General features: G+C 45.0%; 1 protein-coding gene across 1 annotated transcript in view; it reads left to right on the forward strand.

The window, feature by feature from the left end:
- MED13L (mediator complex subunit 13L) overlaps positions 1-17,035 on the forward strand; it is a 166,689-nt gene that overhangs the window by 126,435 nt on the left and 23,219 nt on the right. Inside the window, exons 8-16 of the mRNA XM_074554372.1 lie at positions 1,989-2,151; positions 2,977-3,081; positions 5,328-6,056; positions 6,726-6,948; positions 7,401-7,506; positions 7,935-8,059; positions 9,228-9,327; positions 12,829-13,049; positions 16,118-16,323. Of these exons, the coding sequence (XP_074410473.1) occupies positions 1,989-2,151; positions 2,977-3,081; positions 5,328-6,056; positions 6,726-6,948; positions 7,401-7,506; positions 7,935-8,059; positions 9,228-9,327; positions 12,829-13,049; positions 16,118-16,323 (1,978 nt within the window). The remainder of the gene's footprint in view (positions 1-1,988; positions 2,152-2,976; positions 3,082-5,327; positions 6,057-6,725; positions 6,949-7,400; positions 7,507-7,934; positions 8,060-9,227; positions 9,328-12,828; positions 13,050-16,117; positions 16,324-17,035) is intronic.

Below are 17,035 nucleotides of genomic sequence, written 5' to 3' on the forward strand. Positions count from 1 at the left end.
TAATTTAAAAAAGCAATACTTAATGCATTCCAATGTAAATTGAAAGCCCTGGTAGTTCCTTGGTTATCCTCTCGTGCCTCCTGTCCTTCCCTTCCCATCAGACTTGTCCTTGTTTTCCCCCTGCTGCTGACACGTGATGCCTCTGTGTCCATGTGATGTTTGTCTATACACACGTTCCTTCTCCCCTTCTCCAAAGGAGGGCACATTTGCCAGTTCTGAAGTTCTGACCTGTTTGTTTTTTGATCATCTGTCAAGTTCCCACTTGCTGGAGAACATTTGAAAGCCAGTGAAGTACATGGTTAGAGGCACAAGCCTCAGTATGGCCAGGGGTTTCCATGTTGGACTTTACAGAAAGATAAACAGGGAAGATCTAACTGGAGAAAGAAATACATAACGTGAATAATCAAAGAAGATGCAGGGTCAGGCAGCTTGTGCACCATTTCAGAAGTTGTGTTTTGCAAATCACCTGGCAGCCAGCAGCAGCATTCCCTGTTAGCTGCAGTGATGTGCAGCTCTGAGTCCCCTCAGCACTTCACACTTGAGGCTGCTTGGATTGCGTCAGCGGGAGGACGAAGTGTTCTGTACCCTGGTGTGACCTTGTGAAAATGCAGCAGATCCCTCCTGGCTGTTCCAGCCCGGAGCAGCGACTCCTGCCCGGGCCGGCGGACCCAAAGCTCCCTCTGCTGCTGCAGCTCGGCCTTGGCAGGATGGATGTGCTGGAGTTCAGCTAAACAGAAACACGTTGCAGGGCAGGAACTTGCATCTGCTTGTACAATAGCTGGTAAAAGCTGCTGCATCACAGGAAGGAATGGAGTGGAGAGAGTTTTCAGGCTTTCAAACATGTTGAAGTAATATCTTCATTTGTTATCTCTTTGATAACCACACAGAAAATACATACTGAGAATATAGTATGCTGTGTTAATAGTGTATCTACTGGTGATAAGCTGTTGGAAATTTCTGTAGTAGTGTAGATCTCAAGTGGAAAATCTCAATAAAGCCAGTTTTGATTTTAGTATTTCAGTTCAAGCATATTGTAAGGAAATGGCACAGCATCCCAGACTGGTTTGGGTTGGAAAGGACCTCAGCCTCAATCCACCCTCTGCCATGGGCAGGGACACCTTCCACTATCCCAGGCTGCTCCAAGCCCTGTCCAGCCTGGCCTTGGGCACTGCCAGGGATGCAGAGGCAGCCACAGCCTCTGTGCCAGGGCCTGCCCACGCTCCCAGGGAACAATTCCTTCCCAATCTGTCCCTGCCCTCTGGCAGTGGGAAGCCATTCCCTGTGTCCTGTCCCTCTGTCCCTTGTCCCCCTCTCTCCTGGAGCCCCTTTAGGCACTGCAAGGGGCTCTGAACTCTCCCTGGAGCCTTCTCTTCCCCAGACTGAGCACCCCTAGCTCTCCCAGCTTGTGTCTGTAGGAGAGCATCAGTGATACATTCATTTCCTTAGAGAGGTTTAATACTGAGTAAAAAGAACTGATCCTTGCTTTGAAACATTCTACATAAATTATTATTAGTTTTCTTAATAGATGCTTTTAGGACCATCCATATTACAATAAATTTTGTTTTTAAAGCAACTCACCAAAGACTATATAAATTCAAGTTTACATACAGGATAATAATGAAAAAGCTCTGTCTTCACTATTTCTTAGTGATTCAGTCCAGAGCTGAAGGGGCTATCTAAAATACCTCCATTTATTAGGGAGTGTATTTTTATAGATACACAGAGATATAGAATATACAGAGTGTATCACATCACATAAGATGCAGTACATGCACAGCTCTATTGCCCATGCCTGTGGTACAACCCAGTGCCATCTCTGTTACCTCAAAGGAAGTGTTGCTTTAAATATGTTTGTAAGGATGCTCTGAGCATTCCCAGTGAATGTGAACGTTGGTGTAGTCAGCAGCCTGCTAAGAAACTTCCAGGAAAAAATAGCAAGTGACAATATGAAGAACAGTTCTGACATTAATGCTTTATTTCTCTTGCAGGAGAAAGTGGCTGCTCTCAGAGCAGCATCAGCCACCCAGCTGTGCAGGAGGGGACAGTCAGTGTCCACAGTCCAAAGAAATCAAGCAAGATTACTCCCAAATTTCACAACCGTATTGTTCACCGTGTGTGGAAGGAATGCATCCTCAACAGGGCACAGTCCAAGTATGGCAGCAGTCCTCATGCTTTGCTTATTTATAACACATAATATACAGCTAAAATTGTCATAGTTTGCCTTAATGTTATTCTTTACAGGGTTCCTTTGCCACCAATCAGAGCTAATGATGCCAAACATCATTATCAAAGAAAATGTTGTATTATTAAAGAAAATGTATCCCTCTGTTCAGCTGAGAACTCCTGACACTTCCCATTGAATTTGCAGTTGTGTACCCTAATTGTGACAGTCCTTGAGGTCACACATCCATAGGTTGTGCCTTCAGCCAAGTGCTCTCAGATTTAGAGATGGCAGCTCCCATCTCCTGTTGTAGTTACTACACTGAAAGCTGGGTGACTGCAGAACACATTGTATATATTTGATATTTAGGGCTCTAAGGGGAGTATTTGTGAAGCCTTAGATGAGTTGGACTAAAATTTCAATTTACATGTGTGTATAAATTGATGTTAGTATGATAGACCTTTAGTACTGGAGATTTAAAGTGTATCATGGCATGGTGAGCCCTGAAATATTTATTCTTTCCTATATCCATGCAATTTCCTCATTTGGTATGTCAGACTAATTTCCAGAAACAGTTTAAATGGCTTTCCCCTTGTTTCTTGGACTCCAGACAGAGTTATCTGACAGAGCTGAGACCTTGCTCCTACATAAATCAAACTGTAAATTTAAGGAGTAGTGCAGGGATCTGCTGTCAATTTCAAAGGTCAGGTAGAAGGAAGTAATTTATCTGAGGGGAACATATATTAATTATGTACATTTTAAAAATTTTGTTCTTCAGAAGGTGGTGATTACTAAAATAATTTTCTCTTCTTCAGGAGGAATCAAATTACAGCTGCAAATTTGGAGGAGGAAGTTCCTAACAATAGTGTTTCATGGGATTTTGTGGATCCAGTCCAAAGAGTCAGTTGTTCTTGTTCCAGGTGAGCTTTGAAGAGAATAAACATTTGTCCTATTGTGAGGCCCCTGCTTAATTCAGGCAGAGGTGCATTATAGAAGGGAGTTATCTCAGCTTTAGCTGAGACAAGAGGAAATTGTAATATCAAACCTGTGATCACATTTGGGGATGAATCTGCATCTCAGCCCACTGTCACTTGCAGGATCCAAGTGGAAAAATGAAGGTACTGGGGCCAGGATCACTCCAATAGCTCCCATTCATAAGGAACTCATCCTGCAGCTTTTCAAAGCTGTAACCTTTGGTTAAGTGGTTAAGGCCTGTGGTGAAGAGGGCAGGATCTTCCTAAGTTTGTGATCATCCTGATATTTGGAGGAAGAGGGAAAACATCCCTGCAAATCACTTCATGTGCCTCTGGTCAATCTGCCATGGCACCAAACCCACACAAAAGAATATGAAACATTGGCAGCCTGGTCACCCTCTGCCACTGGATCAGAAAGAATTCACAGCTCACTCATACAAACACTTTAGGAAGTTATTAAAGTTATCTGTCATCTTTGGGTGGTTAGAATTCCAGAACTCCTCACTCAGGAAAGGCAAACCATCATCACCAATATGCTTAACCATTCTTAAAACTATCAGAGAGATGTTACAGGGCTAGAAAAGCCCCCAGTTTGCAGTAAATAGTCCTGTGAAACACTTCTACTGAAATTCTTAATTCCCAAGGTCACCATCTACTTGTAAGATAGGTGATAAAAGCACCTTGACCAAAAGAAGTTATTCCTCAAGGATGCAGTTCTTTGTGTAGTCAGAGGAAGGGATGAAGAGGTGGGTGTTCAACCTTAGAAGATGCTTTCTGTAGCTCTTCCCCCTATTATACACATTGTTTGTATTTATATACTCAAGAATTTGGAACAGATAAGTGTTTTGTCAGAATGGCAAGTGTTTCCTGTGGAAAACTGAGGTCCAGCTTTGCCTGGAAAGTGTGGGCATCACCAGTGGGCAGTGGGAGCCTGGTTCTATGGATAGGTTCAGCTGCACTTGGAATTTCACATGTCTGTTCATCCCTCCAGTGATAACTGCATCATGCTGGAATTGGTAAACACAGCATCTGGGAAATGGAAACATTATCCTTAGAATGAAGGCAGTACCTGGTTTCAAACAGCAATAAGTTCTTTGTGTGCAGCTGCAGAACCTGAGCAGCTACTGGCATATAGAAATTGTTTTAGTCATTTCTGTGCCCATTCCATGTACTGGATAAATGTCAGGATATGATCTTAGATCTGGAGTCTCAAAGGGCTGTCTGGTACTCAGCATCAAATTCAGTCTCCTGCAGACCCAGCTTGGTGTGTGAGGAGCAAAATGTCTGAAATAATTCTCTGCAGTCAGTTAAAATACGGTGAATGATGGAGAATTAAGGCAGTGAAATGTTACAAGAACATGCTTAAGGCAAATCTCCAGTTACCAGGGCATTAGCTGCACATTAGGGTGATTGCAGGCACAGACCATCTGCTGCTGCAGGGAATCTGCAGCGTGTCCTGGGAACAGCAAAGCCCTGCAGAAAGCTGGGATAACCCCACACAGCCTGGATGCTTCCAGGGAATAGGGACAGCAAGCACAAAATGTTGTGTCTGCTCCCATATACAGGGTTGGGTGTCTCCAATGTGGCCCACTTCACTTGTGATCATGTAGGTTATCTTTTTAAGTAAAAAGCACATTACATGTTTTGAAATGGGTTTTTGTTGTCCTGTTGTTCATAAAATAGGAATGGAGTGATTCATTTTGAAGTGGTGTTTATTTTTAAACAGGTTTCAATGTTAAGTACAAACACATATTTCAATTTCTGTTTAGCTTAATAAAATCAAATAAACAGCTAAACAAAAAGCCCTGAACAACAGAAAAGACCAGTAAATGTACGGGCAGAGTTATATCCCTGTTGTCACATCATTGGGAATCATCATCAGTATGATGAAAATACTTTTTAGCAGGACCTGAAACACTGACATTCAATCTTGTGCTTCTCAGTCTCAAAGATACTGAATACAAAGTGAAAAAAGCCACATGAAGCCAGTAAGAAGATTGTATGTTACTGCTTTATTTTGTTTTGAATATTTAAAAATATTTATTCGAACTTTCTGCATCAGGCAGAAATTAAAAGGCTGTTAAAAGATCAGGAGCAGACAGGCGGTTTCTCAGGGCTGTTCTTTGGCTGTGCCTTTCCCCTGCGGTGGGTGACCCGGAGCATGCAGTCAGTGCTTTCTCCTCCTCCTGCAGGCACAAGGTGTTCAAGCAGCGCTGCGCCGGTGCCTCGGGCCGGCCCCCCACGCTGCCCCAGCCCGGCTTCCCCGTGGGGACGGCGGCGGCCTCGGCACTGCCCCCTCCTGCCTCCTCAAAGCACAAAACCACCGAGCGGCAGGACAAGGGAGAGAAGCTGCAGAAAAGGCCCCTGATGCCGTTCCACCATCGGCCCTCGGTGACTGAAGAGCTCTGCATGGAGCAGGAGGCGGCCGGGCAGAAGCTGGGCCTGGCCGGGATGGAGGCCGCCCTGGAAGTCCCCAGTTCCAGGAAATACGAGAAGCCGCTCTCGCTACCTACTAGAAATGCAAGCAAGCAAATGAATATGAATCCTATGGATTCACCCCATTCCCCCACTTCCCCTCTGCCTCCCACCCTGAGCCCCCAGCCCAGAGGTCAGGAGGCAGAGAACCTGGACCCCCCTTCCGTTCCTGTGAACCCAGCACTCTACGGCAGCGGGCTGGAGCTGCAGCCGCTGCCCAGCTTAGATGACAGGACAGTTGTGGTGGGACAGAGGTTACCTCTGATGGCAGAGGTCAGTGAGACAGCCTTGTACTGTGGCATAACTCAGAGCAACGAGGCCGTGGACGTGTGGAGGACCTATAGCGTCCCTTCAAGTGACGACCCCGAGTTCCGGCCGCCGGAGCTGCCGTGTGAGAGGTATGATGGCAGGATGGAGATCAACCCTGACAGCACTGCACTGAAAAGGTGAGAGAGCACTCTGAGCAGGGCAGCTGGGCAGTTCTAATCATCACCAAACTCTAATTTCTGCTTTTCAACTGAGAAAGGCTAAGGCTTCACCATCGCAGATGCTGCAGAGAGCACCAAATAGTTAAATAGAAACACTCTAGTGCAGGATGCTTGCCTTTTCCATATCTGGCTTTCTGTTGGACACTATAAGAACTGATCAATCTCTGTGTAACCTATTTTTGTATTTTTTGCTAACCTAAAAATTACTGTAGCATTCTGATAATGCATTTTAAAAAATGCATCAGAGAGAGTAGTTAATGAAAATGTATAGGAAAAATTAATTGAGGAAGAGTTATTGAGTTAAAAGACTGTTGGGTTTGATAATTACAGTGGAGTTTGCTAGGCTGAAAAAGAGTTTCAGCCTGAAAAACATAGGAAGGCTGGACTTCAAAGTGTTTTCATTTATACAGTGACAAAATTGATTCTTCTTTCATTGTCCCAAAGTAGGCCTTAATACAGTAAGGTATTTAATGTTTAAATGTATCCAATACATCCTTTATTTGAGGGAGTAGTGCTTGTAACATTTCTACTTGATCAAGGGGGATAGAGTGAGCTGTGTCTGTGTGACAGCTGCAGATCGTGCTGGTTTTGTTTCATGTTGGCCTTGCTTGTTTATTTTCACTTCAGGCTCTTAGCACAACCGAATAAACGGTTTAAAATTTTGGAAGAGCAGAAACCAGTGCAGACCTTGAACTATCTTGACCCCTTGCCTCTACTACAACCCCCTGGAGAAGGCTGGGGGGACACCAGTGATCCTTACACCTTCGAAGATGGAGACATCAAGTACAGTTTCACTGTCAATAAAAAATGCAAACTTGGGGCTGAGAAAGATCCTTTGAAAAAGAACAAGGTAAGGTGCAAATCCAGTCTTTGGCATTAATGTTCTTGTGGGATTTATCGTGTAGCACAGTGTTTGCTCTACAGCTCTCTGGAAGACACAAGTCTGTTCCACAAAATAAGATCAGACATATATATATATATATATATATATATATATATTTAATTTTTTTAAAAAATATTATTTTATATTATTACATGCACGATGCTCCTTATGTATCTTATCCTTTATGGAGCTGTTTTGGTGTTTGGCTGTGCAAGCAAACATTCTAAAAGATGTTTTTTCCTGGAGAATTTGAGGTGGTTAATTACCTGGACTGGCTGTCAGAGGTCAATGGTGTCCATGGAATCTTTTGTAAATCTTATATTTAACTCAGACCCCTGAGTCTGGCTGGACATAGGAAAGCATTTATTCTTACATAGCTTAAATTCATAGCCATGAAATCTCTTTGATTTTTTGTATAGTCAGAAGATGGGATTGGTTCCAAGGAACTCCCCCCAACGGGCCATTCCACACCAGTTCCTGATGGAAAAGATGCCATGTCCATTTTCAGTTCTGCTCCTAAGACTGGTGAGTTACAGCTCTAATTTGGTCTGCAAAGCAAAAACACCTATATGCCATAACATGTGGAGGGAAAAATCACATCTGAACTTTTGTCTGTAACATCAGAGCTACAGACAGTGCCAAGCTGGAAAAAATGTGATTTTCCTTGTCCTTTTTATAAAAACAATTATATATATTTTAGAATATTAAATGAGCAGCAACAGCTCCTTCCTTGTTTCTTGGCTGACCCTGGCTGGTCGCTGCTCAGCCTGCAGGGCTTCAGCAGAGCAGAGGGCTCAGTGCTGGGGGGCAAAGTGGTGTTGCCCCTGTTGTGTTTCCCTGCCCCTGTTGTGTTTCCCTGTCCCTGTTGTGTTTCCCTGCCCGTGCTCAGTTTCCCTGCCCATGCTCAGTTTCCTCAGTTTCCCTGACTGTTGCCGTTCCTCCTGCACTGGCAGACCCGCGGCAGGAGGGCGCTGCCGGCAGGGCCGGCTCCGGCAGCCTCACCCAGGTCACCGACCTGGCCCCGTCCCTGCACGACCTCGACAACATCTTCGACAACTCCGACGAGGATGAGCTTGGGGTGAGTCCTTGAGGGGATGAGTGTTCTGTAGGCCAAGAAACAGATTCCTAGTGGGAATGATTATCCCTAAGAGATGGGAAAGAGAGAGGGTTTCCAGGTAGGCGGGCTTGGATTTTAGCTAGGAAGGATTGCTGGCAAAGAGAGAGAGATCCTTCAGGAGATCCAGCCTCCATGGACAGGCTGTAAGGAGCTTCCATAGGGAGAGCATGCAGTTGCTTTATAAATCCATTATATCTAGTTCTGTGTCCTGGGCTTCTTGAGAATTTTTTGTTTGAGAATTATGGTGGAAAAGATCCAAGTTTTATTAATTGGTGTTGGGTTCTTTTACCTTGTCTGAGAACCTGCCCAAAGAAAAATAAATTCAACTTCACAGGATTCCAGTAATTCTCTGAGTCATGTTACCTCATGTTCCTCCAAGCACTTCATTTCAGTGCAAAGAGAAATAGTTGCTGCATGTTAGGAAATACAGAGGGAAGTGCAGATTTATATCAGTTATGAGGGGCAGTAAATTGCCTGGGAAGGCAAAGATTTGGATAGTCCCTATCTTTAAGCATAATCTAATACAACCATAATGATACAGAAGGTGGTTTTAAAGTGACTATTAGTACATAACAGTGTTTAAAAGTCTTATGCCTTGTTCTTGACAGGACTTTAGAAGTGCACTAATTTCCTTACTATGGTTCCACACCAACTGCACTTCAGATGCCACAGTTAATATGCAAATCTACCAGAGGGCTGTTCTGTCAAAATAAAAAATTACTTTCTTCTCTGAAGTTGACCTGGACAGCTCTAATGTTTTTCCTGTCTTAACATTTGCCTCTGTTGGGCTCACTCTGTGTCATATTCCCATTACTACCTTGAAGTAATCCAAACATGGAATTAAATAGAGCAGCCACATGCATTTCAAGCCCAGGGCTTGTGATAACATTTTGAATATAATTTGTACGTGTATAGAACTATAAAAATGCATAGTTATATGAATGCATCAGTTTATGGGGGATATATAGACAGGCATATATTTCTTTTTGTTTTTAGTGTTGAAAGAGGGGAAAAAATCCAGACTCGTTGTGGGCAGCGGGTGGGGGAGTAGAAAAGCAGCCATGGTGTTTGCTGTGCAGTGCCAGCGAGAGGTGTGAGGCTGTGCTGACTGCAGTGTTTGCTGTTGCAGGCCGTGTCCCCAGCCCTGCGCTCCTCCAAGCTGCCGGCAGCGGGCTCCGAGGAGCGGCCGCTGGGCAAGGACGGCCGGACCGCGGTTCCTTATCCTCCCAGTGAGTACCGAGCTCCTCTGCTCACACCCCCGGCTCAGTGCACTGCCCTGCAGGGGCTCTGGGTCACTGCACAGCCCTGCAGGGGCACTGGGTCACTGCACAGCCTTGTGGGGACACTGGGTCACTGCACTGCCCTGTGGGGACACTGGGTCACTGCACAGCCTTGTGGGGACACTGGGTCACTGCACTGCCCTGTGGGGACACTGGGATCACTGCACAGCCATGCAGGGACACTGGATCACTGCACTGCCCTGCAGGGGCTCTGGGCTCACTGAGGGTGCTCCTGTGCTGCAATTGCCAGCTTTTAATGAGGCAGTGGTAATACAGACATGGATTTTTAATAAGCCTACTGATATGTGAAGTACTCTTCTGTTGACATTGTTGTCTTAGTCTAGAACTATGGGAGGGATTTGTTACCAATCTTCCTTTGGAAGCTTTTCTCTCTCTTCTCTGCTCACTGTTGGGCACTTCCACCACTACCAAATCCCTCTTTAAGTATAAATCCTTCTACTTAACGAAATCGAAGAATTTAAAACCATGGCCATGATGGTGCAACCTGTCTTGGAAGAAAATTGCATTGAACATTTGACAGATTAAAACTAAAATCACCTTCAGGGTTTAATCTGGATTTGGAAGTGCTGATAAAAATCAAAGTGCTGGGTTCTAATTGGAGGTATGGTGTGGACCTTTTATAGGTGATTGTGCTAGTGATGCTTGTGCAGTCTCTGCACATGGACAAGGGAGGTTATGGGAGTGCAGGAAACTTCTGAAATTGTATGAAATAAGATTGTTTTCTTTTCTAAGGACTGTGCCAACAGCTGTTGGGAATGGTAACTTGTGCTCTGAGGTTTGAGGGCTTTGCTGCATTTCTCGCACCCGACAGGAGAGGGCAGCTGGGGAGGTCGGGCTCTGCTGCCAGGGAACAGGGACAGGAGGAGAGGGAATGACCTCAGGTGTGCCAGGGGAGGCTCAGGTTGGATATTGGGAAAATTCCTTCACTGAAAGGGTTGTAAAGCCCTGGCACAGCTGCCCAGGCAGTGCTGCAGTCCCCATCTGTGGAGGGATTTACCAGCCCTGTGGATGTGGCATTTGGGGACATTGGGTCAGTGGGGCCTTGGCAGTGCTGGGAGCGGTTGGAGTCGATGGTGTCAGGGGGCTTTCCTGACCTGAACAGGTCTCTGATTCTATTGGTGGCATTTCTCTTGAGATGAAGGGGAAGTGTGTCTGTGTTTGTGGGACAGGAGGAAGGTGAGAATTTTTGGTACAATGGTAACAAATCAAATTACAAATTACTTTGTGGTGAGAAGGAAAGAGTGTTTGATTTCTGTGGCCACTATAAGCAGAAATCCAATCTCTCTGCAAATCATTCTTTAATACCTTCTCATTAACTTCAGCTGGTAATGAGAACAAATTGAGGTGAAGAAAAAAACCAGTCTGAAGGAGATGAGTCAGAGTTTTATGGACCCATAAAAGCTGTGCTGATTTACTCAAATGTAGAAGTCTGAAGTATACAGAGATTGGATTTTGACAGGTTTAGTTGATCCATAGCTTTTTAAAATATGCAAAGCTTTTTCAAGCATGACACACATGAAAATGAATGATGATAGTTGCCTGTTGCTGTGGGGTTGGGGGATTTTTTGTAATTAAACTTTTTTATGAATCTGCACTGCAGAATTTTGCTAAGTGGAGTGAGCTGGAGGTGAGAAAATGATGTAGTGTGAAGTTAAACAGATACACTCCACTTGTAGCCGTGGCCTTGCCACCAGCTGTGGAGGCACAGCAGTGTCTGTGGGGAGCTGAAGTGCCTTGTACAGCATCATAAATCCCTACTGGCCACCCTTCATTTTCACCTTCCTCCCTGTCCCCTTCCAGTGCCTAAAGCACCTCTCTCTGCTGAGAAACAGAGGGAGCCAATCCAGCTGCCAGCCTGAGCATTGTATTCCATACGAATGTTGGTGGAAAAGAGTTTCTTCCATTCTGCTGAACTTTTTTTCAGCTTTAATTTATCTTGTATCAGGACAAGACTAAGGGCTTTTAAATTCAGATGCTGAAAGAGTGGGGAAAAAAGAATATGGACAGAGTGGGAATAATTCATAGCCCATTGTTTGCGCTGCTGCTCCAGACTGTGAAGGACTGGGTTCAGCTGGGACAGCTATCACCAACAGAACTGCATTTTGAGAGAACTGCCCCTCTTTGAGTGGTATCCCTTTGTCTAAAGAGTTCAGTAGCCTGGCTGTGTCATCTCTGAGCACAAAAGCCTCCCATGCAGGGCTGGCTCTGTTAAGGTAGAGTGGAGACACATCCTGAGGCTGCTGCATCCTACACAAATGTACTGTTAGTGCAGGTATTCGTAGTCCATAGATAATTCTAATCCCATCTCTTATTTCTGCCTTTTTCTGTTCGTTTTTGAGAACAGTACTTCTTCTTACCTGTTTGGATTTCTACAACACAGTGTTGACCAGTCAGAAACCCATGTGTATTGATTTATGAATTTTCCATAATCTTTAGGCTGCAGGTGCTACTAAGAGTATCCTTGTGTCCCATCAGCTTGGGTATGGAAATGGGATTGGGCATTAAATCTGTCCAAAAAAGTATCTAAGAGGAGACACTTGTGGGAATTCACCCTCCTCTAATTACAGTGCTTAACCACTTACAGTTTTGTCCAGAGAGGATCTGTCCTAATTTAAGTCAGGAAAAGAGACCATTTATGCTGAATGTGACACAAAATAAATATGGAAGCTGCAGCTGGGAGGAGAACATGCAAGACTTTGCTGTGATTTGTGTTTGATTGCATTACACTGTATAGAGCATCTCTGTTGGGGTTGGTTCTGCTTAAAGAAGAAAAATAGACAGTGGATTATTCCATTGTGTTCATTTCCTGAGAAGTCATTTAGGGATCTTCCTGGCTTAATGTCTTGTGATGGAAAATGATAATTTTGTGGCTTCTCTGGCACTGGAACTTCAGGATGCCTGGAAGTCTGGCCCTGGGCAGAGCTGCCTGTGTTTGTGGCAGGATTTGTGTTGTCATGGACCAGACAAGGCTGCAGTGACTGAGTGGAGAAATCCAGCTCAGGACACATGAATTCCAAAGGCCTCCTGGTTTAGGGCTAGGTCAGCTCTGGCAAAGGGAGGAAACTCCTCTGTGGCTTCTTAGAAACAGTCCCTGGGGTGAGCTTGGTGTTAATGCCAATTCAGCTCTCCAGTTATGAAGGATTTATTAATTGCTGGTAAACTCTGCATTTGTTTGTCCATCTACCTGGTTGCTGTTTCTGCTGAACAATAACCTTGCAGAGTATCCCCAGGAATTTGGGGAATTTATCCCTAGGAGTTAACTTTTGGCCTACACTTAGACTGCTGTCAGAACCCCAGTAAGTCTGGAGAAGCTTTGCTAGTTTTTAATTAATTAAATAAGAGCTAGCATTGAATTGTCTCTTCTGTTTTATTGAATTTCCTTGAGAATTTGTATTTGAATGATTAACTGTGTCATTTCATCCTCTTCAGCTGTGGCAGATCTCCAAAGGATGTTCCCAACACCACCCTCTTTAGAACAGCACCCTGCCTTCTCCCCAGTGATGAATTACAAAGATGGAATAAGTTCAGAGACTGTGACTGCCTTGGGAATGATGGAGAGTCCTATGGTCAACATGGTTCCAACACAGCTGGCTGAGTTTAAAATGGAGGTGGAGGATGGATTAGGTAGCCCTAAACCTGAAGAAATTAAGGTAACATGCCAGAAATGTGGGATTTTTTGCAAAGTCCTCTATGCACACTTTGATTTTTATAAACAAGTCCCATGTAGTGTATGTAGCAACTAACAAATGTGAGCTGGACCTGTGTAAAGAACCTGTTAGCCTGGAGCTGGAAAATATTCTTTTCTAGTAGAAGAGCTTTTTAATTGTTTCTCTGATTTTAACTGTAGACATTTTGTAATATTATGTTTGTAGTGGTTCTGGGTGTTCTCAGGAAACAAACAGTATTGTCTGTGAAATGAGCCCTGTGCCTAACAGAAAGAATGTCCATGTGTGGAAAACCCCACACTTGTGGCTAAGTAGCTGTTAAATGATGTATTTCTTTAGATAATTTCTCTGTGGCACCTTTGCTGTGCCCCCTCCCTGCTGCCAGGTTGGCACACTGTGGGATAAAGTGGTGCATGTAGAAAGGCTGCCTTTATCTCTCTGAAATGTTCCTTTTTTGGTTAGGGTTGAAACTCTCTGAGAAAGCCCAGGGGTTGAACTTGCTCTGTTTCTTCTTCAGCTGATGTTACTTCACAAGTTTTAAGGCCAGATGGGACCATTCTTATCTGACTTTCTGTATAACACAGGTCAGGTAATGTCACCTAGTTCCTCCTCTCTCGAGTCCTGTAGTGTCTCAGTAAAGAGCTGTTTGTAGCTGGGGACTCTGGGTTCCTGTGACATCCCAGTGTGGCCATTTCTCCATAGCATCCCATGGAGGGACCCAGCATCAGCACTGATATGCATTGGTTGTGTCATTGTTCCATCACAGGGTAAGAGCAGGGCACAAATTATTCTGCCTGTGTGTCCTGCATTACTGAACTTCTGGGGCTGCCTTTTGCCACATTTGTCAGAAGGTACTGTTGCCATATTTCCATGCATACAGCCTGAGGGGGTTTTTTTTAAGTAAAAAAATGCACGTTTTGTGTGGAAATGGACAGTATGTTGTTCTGCAGCAAGCTGCTCTCTACACAGGGAATAAAAAGGGAGATGCCCACTTTAACTCTGGTTTCTTGGTAGTCCCCAGCCTTTGATTGTATAGCCTAATTCTTCTCCTTTAGACCCACTTGTCCCTCCTGTGCCACAGCCTCCCTTCTATTTCAGCAGCTGTCTCTGTCCCCAGCACCACCTCCTTCCCTCTCCTTTGTGCCCAGTTGGAATTGATTGAGTGCTGATTTTTAGGGGTCTGCATTGCTGAGCCAGGGACACACTTGCAGCTGCATGGACGAGAGGTGGCTGTGTGTTGGTGTGAGGACACTGATGGATGCCTCTGTTCAGTGCCAGTGATGTGCTCAGCTGTCAGCCAGGACATTTTCCTGCCAGCAGGAATAGCATCCCTCAGGCAGACTGCAAGGGAGGCTGTGGCAGGTCCCACAGGGTGGCTTCTTCCACAGGAGCTTTCAGTTTTGTCCCTGGGAGAGAAGGGAGTCCCTGTCCCTGCCAGGGAGCAGCACAGTGTGTGGGACAGCACTCCAGGGTTGTGCTGCCATGTTTTGGTGCCAGTCCAGGGTGTCCAGTCAGACCCCAGAATTCCCAGCTCATTCCTCTGCCAAGGGCTGAGCTGTGGGGAGCTTGTCCCAGCACTTCTGTGGAGAAAGGGACTTTGCAGATGTGGGAGGGAATTCCCAGTGTCCCTCCTGATGGCAGAAGCCAGCTGGACATCAGGACATGGTGCAAGTCTGCTTTGGTACTGCCAGATCTCTCCTTCCTCCCTCCCTCCCTCCCTGAGCTCTCACTTGGAGGCACACTGGGAAGAGGCACCTCCTCAGTGTGTGCTCCAGGACAGTCTCCATTGCCCGTCTTGAGCTGGTGCATCCACAAGTTGTTATGCCACTACAAGGGTTTGAAATAAGTTTTTTTTATAAGGTTTGTAAGACTTTGCCTTGCCACAGACCTTGCTGGTTTTTCTCTTCTGCTTGTGCAGTAAATTGTTTATTCAAGAATAGGAAAACTTGGGCCAGGGAAAAAGAAAAGTCTGTCTTGGAATTTGTTGAGCTGAAGGTTTTGGAGTGGGAGCAGATTTCAGGGCGTCACTGATACCAAAGATATTTTAATCTCCCTCACAGCCATTACAGGAGTATTAAAATACTTCAATTCTGCCTGAGAACATTTCCAACAGCACAATTGACTTGCTTCTGTGTGTGTCACACCTGCTCATACACACCAGTGGGGGAAACAAGCACTAAAGCCATTGCTGATCATCCTGAGAACATGGAAGCAGATTCCTTGTGCTGAGCATTCAGCAGCTGGAGATAGAAATCCACACATTCCTCATCCCTCAATGCTTGACAAGGTGCAAGGGAAAAAATGCAAAGCTCTAATGAGATGTTAAATACTGAGACTGCTGTTACTGTTTTCATGCTGATTTTTACTTTGCAGTAGTGCCTCAAGAGGACTAATTCTGTTCTCCTGAAAGAGCTGGAATAGCTCTAGAAACTCTGGCTGAAGTTCTTGTCATCACTCTCTGCAAGCAAATGTGACAGTCACTGCAAGCCCAGCTGGGCTGAACTTCACTGATAGTTAATACTGTGTTTGCTGGATTGTTTAGATATTTGGATTTAACACTCCATGTAATGATTGACAAAGTGTGCACTGTTATTGCCAAAGTGATGTGAACCCCCACAGTGGGGGTTATTAGAGGCTGCCTCAAGGCACCTCAGGGTTCCTCACACTGTGGCAGCCTCTCCTCACTGTCAGTACAGGAGTCTTGCAAAGATCAACCTTTTAAGTGCCTAAATGAGGTGCTAAAAGTTAGGTAGTGTGAAATTTTCATAGTGCACTACTCATGTTTCAGGCACAGCTTGTCTGAAATGAGCCTGATACAATTGTGAAAGCTCCTGCCATAAAGCTGTGCAGCATCTCAGGATAACAGGGAGCCTCAGCTGAGTTTCCTTGAAGGAACTACTCTTGAATACCTTGTAGAAGGAAGATATATAGTTCATTTTGGGGGAAAGAGGTAATTGTAGAGGGTTCAAACAGTACAATAGATTTTAATTTTAAAAAATATCTAAAGAGCAGCCTGACCACATTGTTGTAACCAAGGTCACTTGGTGTTACAGGATTTTTCGTACGTGCACAAAGTTCCATCATTTCAACCTTTCGTGGGCTCTTCCCTGTTTGCTCCACTGAAGATCCTGCCCAGCCAGTGCCTCCTACCTCTGAAGATTCCAGATGCCTGCATCTTCAGGCCTTCTTGGGCTGTCCCTCCAAAAATTGAACAACTTCCATTGCCACCTGCAGCCACTTTCATCAGAGATGGCTACAAGTAAGTACAGCCTTGGAGGAAATGGGGCTGTCAAGCCCATGCCTAAAGCTGGGTAACTAAAATGGTTGTTTGTATTGAGAGTGCTTTAGCCTGCAAATATATTTTAAACCTTTTAGGTTTGTCATTGACTGAGATCAAAACAGTTCTGAGAGCAGGAACATTTAACCCTGGCTTTGGCAGTCAGGGGTGTTACAGTGTGTGTCCACTCTCAGTGCTTTTAAAAGAACAGGAACATGCAGTGCCTGAGTTAATGGTAATTTCTGATACAAGAAAATAATTGTAATTCAGCTGAAACCACAAGTGTTGGGGAACAAAATGAATGCACTGAACCCATCACATCTCTGCTGTCCCATTTCCATGTTCAGCCTCCAGCCAGGCTCCCTTGTGTCACTTTGAGCTCCAGCCTGGTGATCTCTGGTCCTGGTGATTCCATTTGCCATTCTGAAGGCTCTGGAAATGTTGAGTGGGCCTGTGAGAGTTCCCCAGTCTGTGTTCCCATGGGAGCTCCTCTGAGCTCCTGTGGTGTCCCTGAGTGGGGCTGTGGGGAGCTGCTGATCAGACAGATGTTGGTCCATTCCTGTCCTGTCCCACCCTTCCTGATACCAAAAGAGGAGAGGGCTGTGACCTACAGGGAACCACTGACATTCATTTCCAAAGCTTGGATTCCTCATTCAGTTCTCAGAAATTAGCAGTGTTTATGGAGGAAATTCAT

Source organism: Zonotrichia albicollis, chromosome 18 (genome assembly GCF_047830755.1).
Source record: "Zonotrichia albicollis isolate bZonAlb1 chromosome 18, bZonAlb1.hap1, whole genome shotgun sequence".
In the NCBI taxonomy this organism is placed as follows: domain Eukaryota; kingdom Metazoa; phylum Chordata; class Aves; order Passeriformes; family Passerellidae; genus Zonotrichia; species Zonotrichia albicollis.